This window comes from Musca vetustissima, unplaced genomic scaffold, assembly GCF_032173495.1.
Source record: "Musca vetustissima isolate MV318-11 ecotype Yass unplaced genomic scaffold, APGP_CSIRO_Mvet_v1 utg1662, whole genome shotgun sequence".
Lineage (NCBI taxonomy): Eukaryota > Metazoa > Arthropoda > Insecta > Diptera > Muscidae > Musca > Musca vetustissima.
The window spans coordinates 61,214-85,726 of record NW_026877291.1 but is presented as its reverse complement, the minus strand read 5'-3'; the positions used below and the strand labels follow the sequence as shown (position 1 = coordinate 85,726).

General features: G+C 36.0%; 1 protein-coding gene across 1 annotated transcript in view; it reads right to left on the bottom strand.

The window, feature by feature from the left end:
* Positions 1–24,513, bottom strand: part of LOC133321868 (protein eyes shut) — a gene marked incomplete at its 5' end in the record, with an annotated part of 87,378 nt that overhangs the window by 18,495 nt on the left and 44,370 nt on the right. The window contains 3 exons of the mRNA XM_061530941.1: positions 4,967–5,130; positions 5,247–5,907; positions 6,370–6,662. Of these exons, the coding sequence (XP_061386925.1) occupies positions 4,967–5,130; positions 5,247–5,907; positions 6,370–6,662 (1,118 nt within the window). The remainder of the gene's footprint in view (positions 1–4,966; positions 5,131–5,246; positions 5,908–6,369; positions 6,663–24,513) is intronic.

Below are 24,513 nucleotides of genomic sequence, written 5' to 3'. Positions count from 1 at the left end.
AAATTTTCAAAAAAATAATGTTTGTAATTAGCACCTCGAAAATAAATTCAACCTAATTTCTAAGCTTGGTACGATTCGGCACCGAGATACCCTAATTTAATTTGAAACAATTTAATTAGTTTGATGACTCATATTAAACTGGTATGTAAAATTTAAAATTTACTTTGAATCAGATTCAATTGGTTTTGGAGCAAACTAGTCTGGTTGAGATCTGGGTTAGAATTAAAATTCTGCACATAAATATGATAGACTTTGTACACTATTTATTTTCTCCTGTTGTACCTCATAGGAGTACACGGCTTCAAGAATGCTTTGCGATTAGTCCTTTTATAAGTTTCGTTAATCTTCATTGTTTTTCAGCTAAATAGATAATTGGTCTTTTGTAGCCTGCGCTGGGGGATTGAGGTGCCATCTATCGTTGCCTAGAAAAAATGTATCCTTGAATTTTATGCAGTGGTTCAGGTCCTGGATTAGATTTATACAACTCTTTGGATACTACATTCTTGATCAGAGTTATGGTACTGGAGCATTAAAATTCTGCACTGCCCTAGTACAATTCCCAGGTTATTATAGAATAGTAGAGGCTTGGTATTGTCTTTTATGTAAAGATTTGTGATCTCCTTTTGGAAGCATAGGCCATCATACTCCATTAGTTCTTGCATGAGTTTAGTCAATCATCTTTTTATTACAGTTAAGTAGATGTTTGCTCTGTTGTAGCCCTAGGTAATGAGGTCGGCATCTATCGTTTCCCATATACAACGCCTCCTTGAATTTTGTGCAGCGGTTGGAGCCTTTGCTTATTTTGTGTTGTTATTTTTCTCTAGGTGGCGCCATCTCCTGCCTTTCCTATTTGGTGTTATCCTCATGTGTTGATATTAATGCTTCAAATGCGCTTCATCTGGATTTTTAAAAATATTCGGATACCACTTTGAACGCAATGTTCCTCATCAGCTGGGGTTTGAAACCGGGGTAAAGCGTTAACATTTGCACATGACCTTGTACTACTCACTGGATAGGCTGGTATAATTTTTAGGTATATAGTTTTTCTCCAGTTGCGCCTTTTGGTGGCATAGGTCTTGCACAGAGCATCGCTACCTTATTCCAGCTAGAATTTTTAATGGATAAAAAGTATCTGAATCAACTTTATATGTATCGAATTGCCTGTTTATAGACACTTCGGATCTTAAAGGACAAGAGAATAGAGTTGGACAATATCGTTCCTCTAGCGGTTCGATCTTCTTTTGTTCGCTTCGTAAAAGAAACTAAGTCATTAATTTAGTTCTATTGTAATTTAGTGCGATTGTATCGCACGGAACTAGGCGAACGAGAGCAAAAGAAACTAGATGAACGAAATAAACGGACCTAATACCAATCATTTCTTTTACAGAATAGTTCCTTTGAACTAGTTCGTCCCGGAACGTCAGAAGTCTCAAAAAATTTAAAATTTATATCACATAATGGTATGATGGACTGAAATAGTGTTACGATTTTTGTACCCTTTACCACACTGTGGTACAGGATATTATGTCTTTGTGCATATGTTTGTAACAGGCAAAAGGAAACGAGATAGACCCATGGTTCCTTTTTAGAATATGCATAGAATCACTTTCTGAGTCGATTTATGCATGTCCGCGCCTGTCCTTAAATTGTAAACAAAGTGCAGGACGCATTTATGATCCGATTTGGATGAAATTTGGCACAAGCCACATATTTGGCCCAGGGACGAACCCTATTGAAATTGGGAAAAATCGGTTCAGATTTAGATATAGCTCCCATATATATTTTCGTCCGATTTTTAGCAAATAGCGCACCAAAGAGTCAAATTTAGGCCGATTGGCACGAAATTCGGCACAGCGTACTGAAGTTAGGATAGACTAAAGTTTGCCAAGTTTTATTGAAATCGTTTCAGATTTAGATATAGCTCCTATATATATTATCGCCCGATTTTAAGCAAATGGTGCACCAAAGAGTCAAATTTAGGCCGATTGGCACGAAATTTTGCACAGCGTACTGAAGTTAGGATAGACTAAAGTGTGCCATGTTTTATTGAAATCGGTTCAGATTTGAATATAGCTCCCATATATATGTTCGTCCGATTTTTGGAAAATGGTGCATCAAAGAGGCAAATTTAGGCCGATTGGCATGAAATTTTGCACAACGTACCGAAGTTAGGATAGGTTAACGTGTGCCATGTTTTATTGAAATCGGTTCAGATTTGAATATAGCTCCCATATATATGTTCGTCCGATTTTTGGAAAATGGTGCATCAAAGAGGCAAATTTAGGCCGATTGGCATGAAATTTTGCACAACGTACCGAAGTTAGGATAGGCTAACGTGTGCCAACTTTTATTGAAATCGGTTCAGATTTCGATATAGCTCCCATATGTATGTTCGTCCGATTTTTATACCTTTCACCACACTGTGGTACAGGGTATTATGTCTTTGTGCATATGTTTGTAACAGGCAAATTTAAACGGCCGATGGTTCCTTTTGGCATGAAATTTTTTAAGTCGATTTATGCATGTCCGTCCGTCCGTCTGTCTGTTGTATTTTTGTGAGCAAAGTACAGGTTGCATTTATGATCCGAATTGGATGAAATTTGGCACAGCTCATTTGTTTGGCCCACGGACGAACCCTATTGAAATTGGGAAAAATCGGTTCAGATTTAGATATAGCTCCCATATATATTTTCGTCCGATTTAATGTAAATGGTGTACCAAAGTCCCTATATATCTTTCGATTTGCACAAATTTTGTATAACGTACTGAATTGGGCCTAGAGTGATGTCTGCCAAATTTCGTGAAAATCGGTCCAGATTTAGATATAGCTCCCATATATAGTTTCGTCCGATTTCATGTAAATGGTGCACCAAAATCCCTATATATCTTGCGATTTGCACGAAATTTGGCATAACGTACTGAATTGAGCCTTGAATGATGTGTTCCAAGTTTCGAGAAAATCGGTCCAGATTTAGATATAGCTCCCATATATATTTTCGTCCGATTTCATGTAAATTGTGCACCAAAGTCCCTATATATATTTCGATTTGCACGAAATTTGGCATAACGTACTGAATTGAGCCTAGAATGATTCGTGCTAAGTTTCGTGAAAATCGGTTCAGATTTAGATATAGCTCCCATATATATTTCGATCCGATTTCATGTAAATGGTGCACCAAAGTCCCTATATATCTTTCGATTTGCACGAAATTTGGCATAACGTACTGAATTGAGCCTAGAATGATGTGTTCCAAGTTTCGAGAAAATCGGTCCAGATTTAGATATAGCTCCCATATATAGTTTCGTCCGATTTCATGTAAACTGTGCACCAAAGTCCCTATATATATTTCGATTTGCACGAAATTTGGCATAACGTACTGAATTGAGCCTAGATTGATGTCTGCAAAGTTTCGTGAAAATCGGTCCAGATTAAGATATAGCTCCCATATATAGTTTCGTCTGATTTAAGACATATGGTGCACCAAAGTCCCTATATATATTTCGATTTGCACGAAATTTGGCATAACGTACTGAATTGAGCCTAGAGTGATGTCTGCAAAGTTTCGTGAAAATCGGTCCAGATTAAGATATAGCTCCCATATATAGTTTCGTCCGATTTCATGTAAATGGTGCACCAAAGTCACTATATATATTTCGATTTGCACGAAATTTGGCATAACGTACTGAATTGATGCTGGAATGATGTGTGCTGAGTTTCTAGATATATATATATATATTTTCGCCCGTTTAATCTAAATAATGTACCAAGTTCTTATGTTGCATAGCGTTTTGAATTTAATCCAGAATGATGTGTGCCAAGTTTCGTGAAAATCGGTCAAGATTTAGATATAGTTTCCACATATATATTCGTCCGATTTAATGTAAATGGTGCACCACATGTATCTTTCGATTTGCACAAAATTTGGCATAGCGTTCTGAATTGATGCTGGAATGATGTGTGCTGAGTTTCGTGAAAATCGATTCAGATCTATATATATATATATATAAAATGTTTAGAGAAAAACGCGTTTAAAGTTTGAGAATCCCTTCAGCCGTCTCTTGATGCTGACACAATAAATCGACTATATTTTCATGAGTTCTTGAGATTTTCATTTGAAATTTTGTAGGGACATTCTTTTATTATTGTAGATTCGAATTATATCAACAACAATTTTGACCACGAGAATTCGAACCCGGTCGACCACATATGCTTACATGTTGTCGATATGGATTTTTATCAAAATAGTTCTACAAAAAAGTTTTTTCTCCAAAAATCCACATTTACGATTTTAGTGTAGACATTAAAAATACCGAAAATGGGGCATGAGCTCTATATGATGGCTATGAAGATATGTACCGTTACTATTGATGTTTTTGTTTTTGCTGAAAGACAGACGAAACTGGCCGAGGGTTAAAATGACAAATGCTATTTTTTCTAAACTATGTGTCTTTATATGATCTTAAATACAAAATTTTAGATGTTTATTCCGACAAAAACGTTTTTGATACTGAAAGGGTTAACGCCTCTATCCAATTGAAACCTCCTTGAGACTACTTTTTGAACATCTACACTTGTATAAACATATGCACTATCCTAGAATCTCTCAACCGCCTGTTTTCAACATTTCACATATTTTCACATTAAATTTTCATATGTTAATTAATTGCATTTTCATTTATTAATAACATTGCCCAATATGTTCTAAACACAAGACAAACACACATCCAAACTTTGGCAATTACTCCTGGCACCCAAAATAATCCTTCACATTACGGCCTGTCTCCCACACAGTACCCGTGCTAAGTTGTCCATAAAATGATACATATTCCCAATTAGCACTTTACACACATTTTGTATTTCTTGAATTTACATTTCATGCACATGGCATTTTGATATATTGGCATTGGTGATGTTGTTATGGAATTTCATTTTGTTGGGCACATTCGAGAAATGTTATCCACTTACCTTCTTCACAATTTTTGCCCGTTTGACCCACCGGACAGTCACATTCGTAACCGTTGACCAAAGGCACACATGTCGATTCTTCGGAACATTTATTGTTAAATGAGTCACAAGGATTTGTGGGTTGGGCACACAATGGGCCATACCATCCCTCCTGGCATATGCAGCTGTGTAATGGAAGAGAGGGGAAAGAGAGCGGGCAGAAAGAAAGTAAACGAGTAGGCATTAATTATTTGATCGCATTTCTCTGATGTTATTGTTCGTCTTCTCCATTCGAACTTACGTAAATGTCGCTCCATGCTGAAGACATGCACCATCATGCTGACATGCATGTCGATGACATTCTCGTGTACCACATTGGCCCACACCACGACCCCGTACGCCGCGTGTCTCCTGCAGTGGCACTGTAACCTGACCGGCCTTCAAATGGACATCGTAAATGCAGCCTTGGAATCCTGAATGCAGTGGCAAGTCATGCGGCAGGGTATTGAAATTGGCAATCTCATGACCACCCAAATATAAAATCGGCAAGACATCCATGCGACTGACACTGCCCGGCGAACGTCCAGTGATATTAAATTTACCATCGACGGATAGCCATGCTTGGCGCCCAATGCGTCCGACTTTAATTTCATAGGGCACCCGTGGTGCGTCCAAACGGAAATCGATTGGCTTTTGGGTGAAGATTCTACGTGGTCCGGCACCCAAATTCCAGGTGAGCATAATATAGCCCTGTATAAAACTAATGGCCAAATGATCGCTCTTTTCATCGTGATAGCCCGGTTGGCCCAAAAAGGCCAGCAGAGCTATTTGCGACATGGTCTGTGGTAAAATCTTGAAACTCAATTCCATGGAATATTCCAGCGGTATGGGCACGGTGTAGGCCACAAAAGAAGAGAGGCCATTGACACTGCCCGAGAATGAGGGCAGAGCCACTTCCAGGTCTGAAAAATTTGCATTTGCATCAAGGAATATTGACAAAGGAGGTAGGTAGGCTAAGAAGTATTTGAGCGTATTTGTATTTTTTTGTGGTGCAAGAAAGGGAAGTGGGATGGGATATTTATTTTTTTGTTATTTAGGAAGGGATGGGGATAAGGATTGGTTTAAAATAAATTAAAAAAAATAATTTGTTATTCCTTGGTTCATTAGCAGCTGCGTTATCAACCAACAAAATTTTAAAATATTTCATAAATAAATTCTTACCAAACAAAATTAAAATATTCTTCTTTTTCTAAAAACACAAATTTTCAATGGAATATGCAGCATTCTTTTATAAAAAAATCATAAAAATTATTTTTCTTCTTCTTTTTTTCTTAAATAAAAATTGAAATTACAAACTGGGTATGGGGGTGCATCTCTACAATACTCTTCGCTTTTCTCTCTTTCTTCAATTTGAAATGACTTACTGTGTTCACAATAGTGTCCATGTTTACCCAAAGGACACAAACATAGATAACCGCTACCCGGAAATTGTACACAAGTTCCACCATATTGACAGGGATTGTCTTCGCACACCGATATCTCACAGGTGGGACCCATGTAACCAGACGGGCATTTACATTTCCATTTTTCCACCTTGTCACCATTCTCATCAATTTCATTGGTTTCGATTTTAATGCAAGCGGCACCATTGCGGCAAGGGCTGGATAGGCAGGCCAGTGAACCGCATTCCGTGATACCGAACCCGTCCAATGCATCTCTAGAAGGAGAAGGGAAACATATTTGGTTATTGAGGAGGCGATTTATTTAGATAAAATAAATTTTATAAATTTTATTTAGATGAAATATTTTTAATTTAGACAAAATATTTTTTTGAGAAAAATTCCGTACATGGAACCTATTGTGGACAAATAGACCTTCAAATCGGTCTTCCATACTTAGAAGTGTCTTGGCAGGCTTATCTATACTAATAAAAGAGTAAAGTGATTAACTGACTGACTTAAAGATTCATCAACGCCCAGACGCAATAGCTGGAGCTGGAATCTTGAAATTTTGAGTGAGGGTCACTTTTAGTCCAAAGGTGTCAGATAGGACTGGGTTTTAGCAAATTCGTATTAGAACGCCACGAAAAGTACTAAAAAATATGGCACTGTTTATATTTGGCTAAAACTCTGAAATTTGGATTGAGGACCAGTGATGGGGTGGTAGGATAAATGTACCAAAATTCGAACTATATGTATCCGAAAAGTACTAAATTTGTTACAACTTCGTAGAATGTGAACGGATAGAGCTAAAAACTTGAAATTTGAACTGCGAATCAAGGTTGAGAAGTAAGGTCGAAATTAGGAGGCGGTTTTGGAAGGGTTTAGTCATATATACGAAAAGTACTAAACGGTTGTAAATTTGGTATTATTTGTATTTGGAGGAACGGAACGGGAACTGGAATCCTGAAATTTGAAATTAATATTACCGTCGGAGTGTAGGATTGGGATATGTAGGTGGTTTTGAATATTTGTACTTATGTGTACGAAAAATACTAAACGGAACTATATTTGGTACAATTTTAATTTTAGAGTTAGGATCATTGCTGGGGTGTCGGATTGGGGTATGTAGCAAATTTTGAAAATTCGTACTAATGTGTACTATGTGGTATCAAATTTGGATTTGGGTGAACCAATAAAACTGGAATCTTCACATATGGAGTTAGGATATACACTGTTGGAGTGTTGGGTATGCAGGAAGTTTTGGAAATATCTTCTTATGTGTACTAAACGTCACTAAATTTGGTACAATTTGTATTAAAAGTGAACCGATAGAGCTGGAATCCTGAAATTGTGTAATAGGATTTCCATTGGATTGCATGATGTAGGTTGTAATGGAAATTTGTACTTATGTGTACTTAATGGTTCTAAATTTGTTACCTACTTTAGCAATCGTACTTATGATTGTTAAATTAGGTAGTTATGGAAATTTATATCAACTCGTACTAAATTTGGATTTGGGTGAACCTATATCTGAAATTTTTTTCCAAATATGTATTACAAAAATACAAATGGTGATATATAATACCAAATTTAGTATAGACCTAGATTTCTGTTGTGGTCAGAATTGGTGTGTAGGGTTGAGATATGTAGGTAGTTTTGAAAATACTTACTATAAGAAAACATACGTACTAAATAGTTCTAAAATTTTAATAATGGTCGGTATTGGGTTTTAAATTCTTCCCATATTCGCTGGCGAAGTAGCGGGCATATGCTAGTTCTATATATAATTAGTTTGATAAACACATTTTCGAGAACTTCTGCAATAGTTTGCGCTTCACCATTATTAAATATAATTCCTAATGAGGACTATGACCTAATATTCATGACTCTCAAGGTGTTTGCCGTGAAAGTGCATGATCTACGTCAGTACGTTGTACCAACTTTCGTGCATGTCGACAGATATATAGGGTGTTTGGTGCACCATTTACCTTAAATCGGGCGAAAATACATATGGGAGCTATACCTAAATCTGAACCGATTTTCCCCAATTTCAATAGGGTTCTTGTCCTTGGGCCAAATAAGTGGGCTGTGCCAAATTTCATCCAAATCGGATAAAAAATGCGACAGCAAAATTGGTGATCTGTCTTCCAATAGCACCATCGAGTTAAAATACTTTCAAAACCTGATAAGTCTTTATATATTAGGTTGGGGAAAAATTCATTATTTTTATATGAACTATATGATTTTATTTAACATGTTTGGGAATGTCTGATTCGGGCCAAATATGCATCGTTTTGTTGTATGATATGTTGACATTTTAAAGGCAATTCCATGATGCCTCTCTCATAGAAGTCCTCCTTTCTATTTGCAAAAAAATGTAGTAGTCAATTTTCACAATCCTCCCAATTTTTTATCTGGGCTGTATGGCGGATGTATTAAAACTTCCCAAAAGCTCCTAAAGTTTCTGAAGAGTCACTGGAAGACGACACCTCTCCTGTTGGCCAATTCTGGCCAATATTCACAATCCTCCCTAGATACCAATTTTTTATCTGGCCTGTATGGCGGATGTATTAAAACTTCCCAACCAAGCTCCTAAAGTTTCTGAAGAGTCACTGTAGATGTGTGTGGCCTAGCGTTGTCCTGGTGGAACACGACATCTCTCCTGTTGGCCAATTCTGGCCGTTTATGGTCAATTGCTATCTTCAAACGGTCCAATTGTTGACAGTAGTAATAACCCCCTTCCAGTCCCACCAAATGCATAACAGAAGTTTCCTGGCCGTTTGGCCCCCGTTTGAGGCGCTCCACCGCTCTTTGACCACAATCGTTTACGCCCAGGGTTATCGTATGTGAACCATTTCTCATCTCCAGTCACCATCCGTTTAAGAAATGGGCCTATCTCATTCCGTTGGGCCAAGGCATCGCAGATGGAAATTCGATCCATCATATTTTTCTGTTAATTGGTGTCCCACGCAAACATCGAGATTCTTTTTGAATCCAGCTTTGTGTAAATGTTTTAAACCATAAACACCATTCACAATTTAGGCGCTTGGCTTGCATTTTTGCCTTTGTTTTTTATTTTATTTCATATAGACCTGTAACTTCTCATGAATATTTCATTCATATTTCAAGTGAAAATGTCAACAACTCCTGCAGATATTGTCGATTTATTGAGTCAGGATCAAGCAACGACAAGAGCGTTTCTCAAACTTTAAACGTGTTTTCCTCGAAACAGCGTTTTTACGATTGGGGCCACGATAACTCAAAAACTATTAATCCAATCAAAATTTTAACACGTAATTGTACATAGCTATCGCATGAACTAGAATAAGTCCAATCGGATCTTCCATATTTTCCAGCATGGTTTTTAGTAAAAAATATTTAATTTTTCAAAAAAAAAAAGAAAAAATAAAATAAAATAAAATAAATAAAATAAATATTACTAATACTCAGCACACCCCTTCAAATTACTTGTCCAGATTCCCTTCACCGTGGATTGTGTAGTGATGTTCGGCTTTCAATTGTGGCCTATAGATCGAATCAAAAAAAAGAAAAAAAAACAAAACAAAAAATAAGTTTTCGGTCCACTTCATCCCAACATTATTATATGGTCATCGCCGAAAATTATAGGCGTTGTCCTGGAACAGGAACCTCATGGAACATTTAAAAGCAGTCCGCGCTATATTTCCGTCACGTAGTGTGGTATTTAATTATTAAATAATATCTGAATACGTATATACCTGTTAATATTTAGGTGTAACTCCCACATCCGAGCACATACAACAATATAATTGGCATTAATTTAAAGGCCAACCACTTCTCTTGGATATACTATCAACTTCTCGGATCTATGTCCTTCAGGGTAAATCTAAACACTACAGAATACAAATTTTGTCATCCCATCCCATGTCAACCCATCTTTATCAAAGCAGGCATGCTTATTCTTTGGCCCAATCCCCTTCTCCATGTAAAATGTTTCGAGATGTTTGGGCCATAATTGCGGCCTCTGGAGCGACCAGAAAAATCGACAAAAATTAAGTATTTGGTCCATTACATCCCCTAAATATTAACCAATCTTTACCAAAAACAATAGGGGTCTTCATTGGCCAGAACCGGTCCTACATGCAAAATTTCGTGAAGATTGGTCCATAACTGTAGCTTGTATCGTGTTTACAAAATATAATGGACAGACGGACGGACACACATGTCTAGATCTACTCAGCTAGTCGAGATATGACGATCGGTATACTTAAAGGTGGGTCCACGATCAATATTTCGCGGCGTTACAAATTCTTGGTCCTGCACAAAGCTATAATACCCTGACAACATAGTTGTGTAGGGTATAATAATTTCCGTAGGTCCACACATGTCTAGATCTACTCAGCTAGTCGAGATATGACGATCGGTATACTTAAAGGTGGGTCCACGATCAATATTTCGCGGCGTTACAAATTCTTGGTCCTGCACAAAGCTATCATACCCTGACAACATAGTTGTGTAGGGTATAATAATTTCCGTAGGTCCGCCATTTTGCTAATTTTTGAGCAAAGTCAATAGTCCTAAGTCAGATATGCACTCTTCTAATTGCGTTGGAATTTTGAGATTCGGATGTTCCAGTGATCGGAAATCATGCCCGCCGTCGATTTTTAATAGATTAGTCCTTGTGTTAGTTTCGTTATATCATTGTTTGTTTTATTTCACCTATGTAGAGTCTTGGTCTGCCGTAGTCTGTCCTAAGTGATGGGTCTGCCATCTATCGTTGTCTAGAAACAACGCCTCAGTGAATTTTGTACAGTGGTTTGAATCCTTGATTTTTAGTCTTTCCATTTTCCTTTAGGCATCGCCATCTTCTGTCATTCCTATTCGTGTTATGCTCATATGTTGATGCCGAGGTTAGATTGAATATTGAACATCTAAAGTAGTCTCTTTGAGCTGGTTAAAGCCCCTCTTTTACATATCCTTTGAACATTTCACAGTTTTTATCCATGCAATACCAAATGCATTTTTTTTCGAATTAATTAGTCATCCAATTAATTAATTGGCATCCAATTACATGTGACTTTTATAAACTTCATAGTTGTCATGTGACCTCTCACTTTATGTTTCTATCCCAATACCCTTGAAAACTAATTCCAATTTTTGTAGTTATTGTTTTTTGAGGAATTAATTAATTTGGTAGCCATTTGTGTGTGTGCCCATTTCATAGTTTTTTCAAATAAATTTGTTGTGTCCCTTTTTCCATTTTAACCCAAAAAATCCAATTAAGTAAATCCTTATAGTTTTTGAAATATTCACAATAATGCCGCACACAGACACATATGCAGAGACACAAATACATCAATACAACATTCTCTCGGTCATTCATTGATCACATTCACATCCTGTAAATGTTTTGTAACTGCAACTTTTGTGCCAACTACAGTTTAATGAATGAAAAATAAAATGAACAAAAAAAACTATGAATGGAATGGATAAATATAACTGAAAGCCCGAGGAAGGTGGTGGAATATAAAATTGAAAAAATAAAAATGTAATAACGAATGTTGTTGTTGTTATTTTTTAAATGTATAAAATTGACATATGTGTGTTCGTCCCATTGAATCCCATTTAATTCATTGAAAATAAAACTATCAACAAGGACGAAACAAATTTTTGAATGGAATGGATGATCAGTTCGAGTAGGAAGGCGGATAATAGTTGGAGTAGATTTTATGCATAGCATATAACTGGAAGATTAATATGATATAAAGAGCCTATAGTAGGCCTTCTGTCGTTAAGGTCGTTGAGAGGTCATCTATACAAAGGAAAAATTAAAAGTTCTCCTATTTTCTGAATACCTATCTAGAGGAGACCTATAGAAAATCATCTATATATAGATGATCTATATATGTTTTTGTAACGATATATAGAAAGTATTTTATATTCTAGAGAATGGTCTTGTATTCTTAGAAGACTTTGGAATGTCTTTTCTATGCAGAATACCTATAAAAGACTTTATCCTTACAAATTTGTTCTATCTTCAGAAGGTTTCTAGAAGATGTGGTATGTTCAGAAGATGTATAGAATACCATTTATCGTCAGGAGACCTATGGAAGTAGTAGGTCTCGGTCGAAAATTTTCTATATATAAAATACTTATATAAGTTTTTGAAACGATATATAGAAAGTTTTTTATATTCCCGAGGCCCTAAAATTAAAGGTCTTGTATTCTTAGAAGACCTATAGAATGTCTCTTCTATGCAGAATACCTATAGAAGACCTATAATCTATTTTCAGCAAACCTATGGTAGGCCCTACATCTGCAAAGAACCTTTACAAGATTTTCTACATACAGACATCCTACAAAATTTGTTGTGGTATGTTCAGTTGATCTAAATAATGACTTCATTCGTCAGGAGGCCCATGGAAGTTATTCTTTCTTCGGTAAATCTATAAAAGGACTTATCTGTAGAAAACTTAAAGGAGTTCCTACGAAAGTTGCTCTATCTTTGGAAGGTCTATAGAAAATAATTAGAAGACTTTTTATTCTCAGAAGCTATAAAAAATCTGTCTTTAAATACATGACCATGTATCCCTCAGAAGAGCTATACAATGTTTGAAATCTATAAGATACCCCCATGGAAGTTTAGCTATCTTCAGCCGATCCATAGACGGTCCTTCAGGTATACAAAATCTATCCAACGTTTTTTTATCATCAGAAGGCCTACAAAAGTTATTCTATCATCAGAAGGCTAGGATAAGGTTTTCTATATTTAAACTACCAATTGAAGTTGTTCGAATATCAGATAGATGGCCTTGTATCCCCAGAAGGCAAATACAATGTCTTAAATATAGAAGAAGACCACTAGGAGGCCCCCATAAGAGTTTGTCTATCTTAATGACCTATAGAAGCTATTTTAGGTATACAAAATATATCCAAGATTTATTTATTATCTTCGTTAGGCCTATAAAAGTTATTCTATCTTTAGAAGATGAAGAAGTTAGAAGTTGTTCTATGTTCGGAAGTTCTATAGAAGGCCCTCTATTATCAATAGACCTTATAGATTCTTTCCTTATCAGAAGAATATAACTTGTAGGAGATATTCTTCAGAAGACTTGTAAAATTTTTTTCTGTATTTTAAGGCTTTTAGAAAATATTCCATCTGTAGACAACATATAGAAGTCCTCTATAGAGGACCTATAGAAGAGGATCTTAGAAGACCTTAGGAAACATTGCAATATATACTCGACCTCCGGAGCTTATATAATTCATTTATAGAAGTTCTTACATCAGAATATTGAAAACCTCAAGAAGGTAATCTATTCATAGAAAACTTCTATAGATAAAACATCTTTCAGAGATCGATTGGTGATTTTCTATATTTTTGTACTTAATGAAGGCCTTCATTATGTAGAAGATCTTAGGATGACCTTCCATCTAAATAATAGCTCAAATATGGCTTTCTATCCATAAACGACGTCAAGTTGCCCTTCTGTTTACAGAAGCACTCCGGGTAGTTTTCCATTTGAAGAAGACCTTAGGTTAGCTTCCTCTCTATTGATGTCCTCAGCTTAGCCTTCTATCCATGGAAGACCTAAGTATGATTTTTAATCTGTTAAAGTCCTCAGAACCATAGATGGTGATATTCACATTTAAGGAGATCTAATTAAGGCCTTCAATATATAGAGCCATCTTGAGAAATTATTATTATTCTATCTATAAAAGGATTCAGGACTTAGGTTTGCCTGCTCTCTATATATGAACTCAGTATGGCTTTCTATCCATTCGAGCCTTCAGGATAGCCTTCTATCCATGGAACCTATGATGGTGATTTCTATATCTAAGGAGACCTAATGAAGGCCCTCAATAATTGAAGATCTAGGTATGACCTTCTACCCAAATAATTGCTCAGGATGGTCTTCTATCTATAAAATACTTCTGGTTGCCCTTGTGTCTATAGAAGCACTCAAGAAAATTTTGTATTTGAAGAAGACCTTAGGTTAGCCTCCTCTCTATATATAGCAAAACCTTCTAACCACGGAAGACCTCACAATGTTTTTTATTATATTAAAGTCCTCAGAACCTTAGATGGTGCTTTCTACATTGAAGGAGACCTATGGAAGGCCTTCAATATATGAAACATCTTAGAATGACCTTCTATCCAAAAAATAACTCTGAATGGCCTTCTATCTAAAAAGACCTCAGGTTGTCCTTCTCTCTATAGAATAGCACAGTGTACTCGGGGTATATTTGAAGAAAACAGTAGACTACTCTCTATATATATCCTCAGTATGCCTTTCTATCCATAAAGACCTAAGCAAGTCAATATGTAAAATATCTCAGGATTACCTTCTGTCCAAATAATAGCTCTGTATGGCCTTCTATTTATAAAACCCTTAGGTTGCAGACTATAGATGAAATAAGTATGCCTTTCAATCCATTAAAGACTTCAGCATGAACTTCAATACATGAAAGATCTCACAATGGTCTTTTATCTGTTAAAGACCTCAGAAACATAGAAGTCCGCAGTATGATCTTGTTTCCCAAGAATATCAAGAATATCTTATCAAGTTGACTTTTTATACAGAGAAAACCTCACGATAGGTTTCTACCCATAGAAGGCCCTATACCCAGAGAGAAACTCAGGATATTCTTTTATCAAAGTAGAAATCATGGTGTCCTTTTATCCAAGTATATCTCAGAATGGCCTCCTATCTGTAGTATGATTTTTATTCATTACAGACCTCAGGTCCATAGAAGTCCGCAATATGCCCTCCTATATAAGAAATACCTCCTCAGTGCTTTCTCTATATAGAACCGTAGTTACGCCTTTTGTTCATAGATTAACTCAGGACACTTTGTATATACTCATCTATCTTTTATAGATATATTAACTTTCTGTATTCCTGTATACATGAAATGATATCCGGAGGTTTTGCACAGACGAAGAATCTCCTGAGGTATAGACACATGAATTTGATGAAGTGTTCTGAAGATCTTCTGGCCTTTTTCTATTAAAGTCCTCAGGACAATATACGTCTATGTTGAGAATTAGAATACTTGTGTTTATAAAAGTCCTGCAGGACTTCAGCAGAATATATTCTCCATTTGAAATAGTTGCAGAGGGTGAATTTTTTTGCAGGATAGCTGCAGAGGGTCGTCTATCTATATTTAAGACCCTCAATCGAGAGGATCGTCTATCTATATTGAATACACTCAATCGAGTACACGCTTCTATCTTTGAATATCCTCCCTTCAATTCCTTCTACATATGTCCTGCTAATACATATAGTGTAAAATAGTGTGAACACTGTGAACATTGCTAATACACATTTTCTCCCTGTCAATGGTGTCCAATTTTTCGTACAAACAAGAGAAAAAACACACACCATGACATCCAACATTTTGACATTTGCTATACAGGATAATAGACAACAATTTTATTTTTGCATTCGAAAAAAAACTGTTTGTTCATGTCGATGCATGTGAACATGCATCCATACAAGCAAAAAAGGACATTTCGATAGATGGACATTTAGATTTGTCATAGGAATTGGAATATTGATTAAAAATTGGATCCATACAACTCTCACACACACAAAACAAAAACATAAATTTCAATGGAATGACAATAGCAAAGATCTACCCTCCATCTCGGCATCTTCCGCAAAAATGTTAAAAAGGATTAAATGCTAAAAGGATTTTTTTGGTTCCCTCTTTTGCAGTTGACTTCCATTCATAATGTCAAAGTAAAGAGTTTGAGTATTTTTTTTTTTTTTTTTTGGTTTGGAGGTTTTTGTGGTCAAATGTAATTTTAATTCCAAATTTTTTTATTCGACTTTACTTTCTATTTTTCGTGTTTTCTTTTTTTGGGGGGTTTTTGTTAGTGGTCCTGTAATATTCTCTTTGGCCTAATGAGCATTGAAATTTAGGTCGTAGCCGAGCCAAAACCGGACTATGTTAAAAAATGAAAAAAATGAAAAACGTTAAAAAAAGTACTGGAAAAAAGAGAAAGTGCAGAATTCCAACGGCAAGGGCAGCAAGAATAAAAAAATCTGAAATCCGATTTCTATGAAATTGGGGAACATTTCATTAAAATAAAAGCATCAACCCTTGCAGTTTTTTTTGCCTCTGTGTTTTTTATTAATATAAAGCGAGAGATAAAAAAGTACCTGCCACTGACTTGGCAGGAGGTTTTTTTCTGTCGGTTGTGATGGTCAAGTGTTGCGATACACTCGAGAAAACGTGATAGTTGGAATTTGAATACAATAGGTATAAATGGGATATAAGTAGATGTCTATGAAAAAAGAATTCCCCCGGGGTCTTGAATATACAGAAAACCTTCCTGTAGGTTTCTTTAGGTCCTGAGGTATTTTATAGATATATTAATTTCTAGAGGAATTTAAAGACGACTTTTATAAATAGAAGATCACCCTGAAACATACAAACTTACTGAGGTCTTATATATTTGAAGTACCTTTTGAAGGTCCTTTCCCATTTATATAGGGTGTTCTATTTCGATGAGGAATTACATACATCAGTAGACTTATAAATAGGACATCTTAAATATATAGAAAACATTATTTGGGGCTTTTATATATCCTAATGTACCTTATAGGCATATGAACTTCTTGAGGTATACTGAATAGAACTTCTGCAAATAGAACACCGCCCTGAGAACTTCTGTAGACATGAAAACTTTCTGAGATCTTATAAAGACAAAATCCTGTTCTGAGTTATTCTCTAGATACAAAATTTTCCTGAAGTCTTCTAAAGACTCTCTGGAAACTTCTATACATGGAAGGACATCCTGAAGTCTACTACATACATTGGAACTACCTGAGGAGTTTAGGAACCATTTATATGATGAAGGCCACCCTGAGATCTTCTCTAGACATAGGTATTCCCTAAGGTCTTATAAGTACGGGAAGCAACTCTGAGGTCTACAGATCTAAGATATTCAATAGACGCCTGTACATGAAATGCCATCCTAGGATCTTCCATAGACATACGAATTTTTTGAAATGGACAGAAAAAACCTTCAGAATATTGAAATTCGTCGTGGGGCCATTTATTGGCATACGAACTTCTTGAAATAAAGACTAAATAGTTCTTCTACAGATATTATACCTTGCTGAGGTCTTCAATAGGTACACAACCTGATGTTTTTTTTTTTTTGATAAAATTTCATGATGAAGTCTTCTATGACGGCCATTTTGAGGACTTCTTTGGACAAGGACCATCCTAAGATGGAGAGAAGCCATGATGAGGCCATCTATGGTTACGAAACCATTTTGAGGAATTTTCTATAATTATTCAGACATGAGAATATATCGAAACCCAACCTGAGGAATTTTACAGATAAAAAGCCATGCTGAGGTCTTTAATAAATATAAGGCCATCATGAGACATTCCATGGGTAGAGGGTAGAAATGACCATATTTAGGTCTTCTTTGGATAGAAGGCCAAATTGAGGTCTTCTACAGATCGAAGACTATGAAGAGCCATACTGCGGACTTCTGTGGTTCTGATGTCCATATTGAATAACATAAGGAGTTATTCTTTGCATAGCCATACTGCGGACTTCTGTGGTTCTGAGGTCCATATTGAATAACATAAGGAGTTATTCTTTGCATAGAAAATGAATGAAAGCCCATCCTAATGTCCTCTATGGATAAAAGGCCATACTGTAGTCACCTACAGAGTGAATGTCATCCTGTGGTCATTAATGGGTAGAAGACCATACTCAGTTTTTCTATAGACATAAAGCCAATATGAAGGCTGTCCTGAGGTCTCCAATATGAATAGGAGGCCATATTGTGGTCTTCTGTAGATCGAAGACTATGAAGATCCATACTGCGGACTTCTATGGTTCCGAGGTCCATACTGAGGTCTTCTACGAGTATTGATAGAAGGTTGAGGACTTCTGTGAAAAGGAGAGGTATTTATTTGATAGAAATCCATATTGCGGACTTCTATGGTCCTGAGGTCTTTAATAAAAAAATGTCAGGATGAAATTTTTCTATGGATAAAAGGTAATGCTGAGGTCTATAATGAAAAAAAAAACTCATACTGATGTCACCTTAAGAGAGAATGCAATTCTGGGGGTGTTTAGTGGATAGAAGACCATCATGTGGGTTTATATGGTTAGAAGGTGGTCCTAAGTACTTATGTAGACATAAAGCCAACATCAGGTCATCTTCAAATTGAAGACTTTGATGAATAGGAGACCATATTGTGGTCTTCTATAGATCGAAGACTATGAAGATCGATACTGCGGACTTCTATGGTTCCGAGGTCCATACTGAGGTCTTCTACGAGTATTGATAGAAGGTCATCCCTGCTGAAGTCTATAATAGATATTAGGCCATCCTGAGGTCTTCCAAGGATAGAATGCCTTGTTGAGGACTTCTGTGGAAAGGAGAGGTATTTATTTGATAGAAATCCATATTGGGGACTTCTATGGTCCTTAGGTCTTTAATAAAAAAATGTCAGGATTATATTTTACTATGGAAAAAAGGTAATGCTGAGGTCTATAATGGAAAAAAACGCATACTAAAGTCACCTTAAGAGAGAATGCAATTCTGGGGGTGTTTAGTGGATAGAAGACCATCATGAAGGTTTATATGGGTAGAAGGTCGTCCTAAGTACTTATGTAGACATAAAGCCAACATCAGGTCATCTTCAAATAGAAGACTTTTATTGGAAAAAGGCTGTCCTGAGGTCTTTTACCAATGTATAGAAGACCATCCCAAGATCTTTTACGATTACGATGCTGAGGTCAATGTATAGTTAAAAGGTCATCCTGAGTTCATCTATAGATAAAAGACCATGCTGAGGTCTTTTATGCATATAAGATCATCCTGAGGTCTTCCAGGTATAGAATGGCGGGCTGATGTCTTCTATAGGAAGAAGAACATCATTAGGTCTTTAATAAGGTCATCTTGATGTCTTCTTTCGATATAAATCCATATTGAGGTCTTCTTCAGATAAAAGGCCATACTGTGGACTTCAGGTCATCTGTAGAGAGAGGCCTTCTCGACGACTTCTATTGGATATATGGTCATCATGAGGTCTTCTATTGGCCACCTTGAGTTCTTTAGCAGATAAAATACCATTCTGAGGTTAGAAAGCCATACTGAAGTCATCTCTAGAGAGAGGCCATATTGAGGTCTTATTTTATATAAATGGGCTTCCTGAGGTATTCCTTTGTATATATGGGTCTTCACGAGGCAGAAGGAAAGAAAGACTATGCTGACGACTTCTATTGGTGGAAATCAATCAATACTGATCTCACCAATAGATAGGTGACCATACCTCCGTATGGTCATCTAATTCTGTGGATAGTAGGTCAGAGTGCGGACCCCCCATTCTCGGGGTCAACATTTTTGTTGATATAATTCGAATCTACACTGATTAAAGAATGTCTCTACAAAATTTCAAGTGAAAATCTCAAGAACTCTTGAAGATATATCCGATTTATTGTGTCAGCATCAAGTGACGGCTGAAGGGCTTCTCAAACTTTAAACGCGTTTTTCTCTAAACATTTTTTTCCGAATGGCGGGCACGATAACTCAAAAACTAATAATCCAATCGGTTCCAAATTTTGCAACGTTTCTCTGGGAGTGTATAGCTCTCGTATGAACTAGGATAAAGCCAATCGGCGAAGATCTTCCTTATTTTTTAACTTGGTTTTTGGTAAAAAATCGGCGATTTTCCAAAAATATTTTTTCAAAGGTCCACCATTTTGTTAATTTTAGAGCGAAGTCAATAATCCTAGTTCATACGAGAGCCAGACATGTACTCTTTCTAACACCGTTGGAATTTTCGGATTCCGATGTTCCAGTGAGGAGTTATCATGCCCGCCATCAAAAATAAGGACTTTTCTTTAATTACAAAAAATAACAAAAAACAATAACAAAATTTTTTTGTAAATTATTTTTCTTCTCTTTTAAATCTTGAAAAATATATGTGCAAAGTTACAAACCTTAACAAGCATTTGTATTCATTTACCTTTACATTGAAAATCTTGAAAAATTAAAATCGAGAATGGGTGGGGTTCCTTAATAGATACAAATCCACCCTGATGTAATCTATAGATAGGAGTCTTCGAGAGGTCTTCTTTTGTATATGAATGTTTTGTATCCGCAGACTTCATCCCTGGGATCTTTAGTAGTTAGAAGATCATGCTGAGATCTACAATGGATATAAAGCCATACTGAGGAGATCCATAAAGAACAGGTCATCATAAGTTATTAATTTGGATATATAGACATCATGAAGTCTTCTACCTCCTAAGGTTCTCCACTTATTAAAAACCCTTCTTTGCTCTCATATAGTTTTATAGACAAAAGTCCATTCAGAGATTCTCTATATAAATATAACGCCTTCTTTTGGTCATATATATGAAAGACCTTCCTGAGCACCCGATAAGATAAGACTTTATTGAGGCCTTTTAAAAATATAAAACCTGCATAAGGTCCTCCTAGGGTATTTGACAAAATATAAAACTCTCCAGAGGTCTTCTAAAAAATAGAGGCCTCTTTCAGGTCTTCTATAGACACTAAGTTTTTGGCTTTTGCCCTTGTTCCTGAGATATTCCGGATTTTTTTTTAAATCAGTTAAATGCCGTTCTGAAGACCCTCCTGTGGTCTCCCCTAATTCCCTTGATTTTTCCTCGACCCTAAGCTAGCCAGCAGAGGTGGTAGTAGTTTGTAGTAATAATGACAGTAGTAGCAATGCCACCTTCAACTACAACTACTGCATCCACTTAAAGTGTTAGCCTTGCAAATATTTTTTTGTTATTATTGTTCTTCTTATGTCCTATTTTCATCATCAGAAGTTGGTTGCGTTTTTTTTTCTTCTATTTTTTTTTCTTCTATTTGAATGGGTAGAATTTTTCATTTTCATTCGCAGTGTTTTTTGCCGTTCATGTTTTTGTTCATCTACTTTTTTTGTGGCACATTGACCAAAAAACCGACAAAAAAGCAGAACATCCAAAAGAAGAATGGATTCAAAAGGGTAGAAAAAAACCTCCCGACATATACAAAGTCAGCTTTTTAAGGACTTGCAGTGGTTGTTGTTGCTTTCGTTTTGAAAGCAGATGAAGAAACAGCAGCTAACAAAATAAAATTACTTTTACGGACAGCTCATGGTTAACTCGGTAAAAGAATGGAGGGGATATCTCTTTGAGAATCACATTCATTCCCCTCCCTGATAAAAAAACACCCACACATTTGTTTTGCAATATATGTGTCATGGAAATCCTTGTGCCGTCCTTATGCGTTTGAGAGCAAAACACGATATCCTTAATTCGCATAAAGCAGATCCCACAAAAAAAAAACCAACATATCGGTGTGTGATAGTTCCACATAGTAGATTGGTTTTTGCATTACTCCTCACCTAACCAAATGCTATTTAAGTATTCAGTGTCCGAACATGTCTCCTACCTATGTGGCCTGCCAGATGTATTTGGTTTAATGGACTTCTGTTCCTCCCACGTCTATATATTGAACTGCAGCGGCAGTTACAGTTTCCACATCTGCTGTTTGGTGGTGACACAAACAATGACATTTCATTTGATTCGCTTTTTTCGTCGTGGCACTATTTTTTTCTTCCTCTTCTTTTTTTTTTTGCGGTGTTACCTTGTTAATGTACTGCGGAGTGGACAATATGTGAAATGAGTTCTATTAACGTTCGGGGACAGATGATTAAAAGAATGTGATCCTTGACAAGTCATTCATTTGTCAGTGAATGACAAAATTGTATGGGTTAATAATTCAAGGCCAGATACATATCGCAGTACATTAAGTTCCGACAAAATTGTTAACATTTTGAAAAAAGTAGAAATGATCGGACCGAACGTTTTAACCACTCCACTGGAGACATTCAAATTTCATAAATTCGTTGGGAAATTTACATAGGCGATATGCCGAGGTAAATTTCTCGTGCATATGGAACAGACATAGACTATTTATATAAAATCAGACGAAAATATATATATATATATATATCTAAATCTAAAACGATTTTTGGGAGCTTTACCGATAAAAACAAAATTTCGCATATGGACCTATTAAAGTACGCTGTGCAAAATTTTGTCTTAATCGGACAAATATTGGGAGGTTGGGTGTACCATTTACATAAAATTGGACGAAACTATATGTGGGAGCTATATCTAAACCGATTTTCTCCGGATCATAAATTCGACCTGCATTTTTTTCACAAGATTACATGGACCGACGGACATGCATAAATCGACTCAGAAAGTGATTCTATGCATATTCTCAAAAGGAACCATGTGTCTATCTCGTTTCCTTTTGCCTGTTACAAACATATGAACAAAGACATAATACCCTGTACCACAGTGTGGTGAAGGGTCTACAAACGGTCGGACCGAACTTGTAATTCCCTTCACCATGAGGGGATTCAATAAGCCGTTAAATCGTACTTTCATACGGCGGCTATACTATCGTAAATTTCTGACAAGTGAAAACGAAATACCCAAATGAAAAGACTCAGGTTAGAAAATTTGGCTAGGACCGGAACATATCGAAAACTGATGCGTGACCTTTATATAGGATTATTGGAGAAAAATGGTCTTGTATCGAAAATGTTCTGTGAAGAATTTGAAGTGTCTCGGAATTGGAAATTATATTCACTTCGTAATGCAAAAATAAAGACACTTCGTAGGAAAACTTCGTTTAGGGCCATAACATTAAAATCTATCGGTTTTTATACTTTTTGATAGAAAGAAAGCGAATGACAACCAAAAATATATAAGTGAAGCCTTATCAGTTGAAAACATGTCTGAAATTCTCAAAAAAAAAAAAAAAAAAATTATCGATTTTAATACTTTTTGTTAGGAAGATGTAACAATCAATGATAATCCAAAATATGAAATTAGAGCCAATTATATTAAAAATCGTGCCCAAAATACAAAAACATTTTGAGGTGCCGTAGTATGTGAGCTACCATAAAATAATAACCCAAATTACCAAATTATGAAAGCACTCTACTTATAATTACAGCGAATACGGTTGAAAACCCCGCTCAAGAACCCGAAAATACCGAAAATTGGAAGGTACCCTTATATGGGGGCTACCCGAAAAAATTGACCATATATATAATTTTTTGTAGAAAGATGTAGTACCTATTAAGAAATCAAAATACTACATTACAGGCAATTCGGTGAAAAAATCCTGTCAAAACCCCACAAAAACTAAAAATCGGTGCGTAACCGTATATGGGCGCTACAAGAAAAAGTGGACCTATATTTATAATTTTTAGTTGGGAAAATTGGTACCCAATAGGAACTCAATGTACAAAATTTCAGCAAATTTGGTTGCAAATCGCTCTCAAGAACCCCAAAATACCGACAATTTGGAGGTACTCTTATATAGGAGCTATGCCTAAACGTGGACCGATATAGCCCATCATCGAACTTGACCTGCCTGCAGACAAAAGACGACTCTGTGCAAAATTTTGGCGATCTATCTTAATTCGTTTAGACGCTAGAGTGATTACAACAGACGGACATGCTTAGATCGTCTTAGAATGTTACGCTGATCAAGAATATATACTTTATAGAGTCAGAAATGATTATTTCGATTAGTTGCAAAAGGAAAAACCAAATTAATATACCCTCCATACTATGGTGGAGGGTATAAAAACAATTTTTTTACGAGGGCGGTTCAAAAACTTCTCAATGAAAGAGAATAGTTAGTTTTTCAAAAATATTTTTATTTTTCAATACAATCTCTTGAAACTTCAATATACTTGGTTTCTATATGAAGGAGTTGCCAGATCGAAACAAAATTTAACATGTGTTCATAACAGAGATGGAAGTTTCCAAAACATTTAACTTTTTTCGGTTTATAGTGTGCTTTTTGTGCTAGGCTAAGAATTTTCCTAGCCTCGTATGACTATAGCTTTCCTGCCCTCGTATTATTTTGTGTGCTTATTATGTGCTTTATATCGATTTAATTGCTAAATCGTATAAAATATAATATATTAATCGAGATAATTTAAAATACAACCTTGCTTTTGCACCAGAAATAATTACATTTCCTAAAATTATGCTTTAAAACCAGTGAAAAGAGTAGTATAGTCGGACGAGGCCGACCATACGATACCGGCCGGAACTATAAC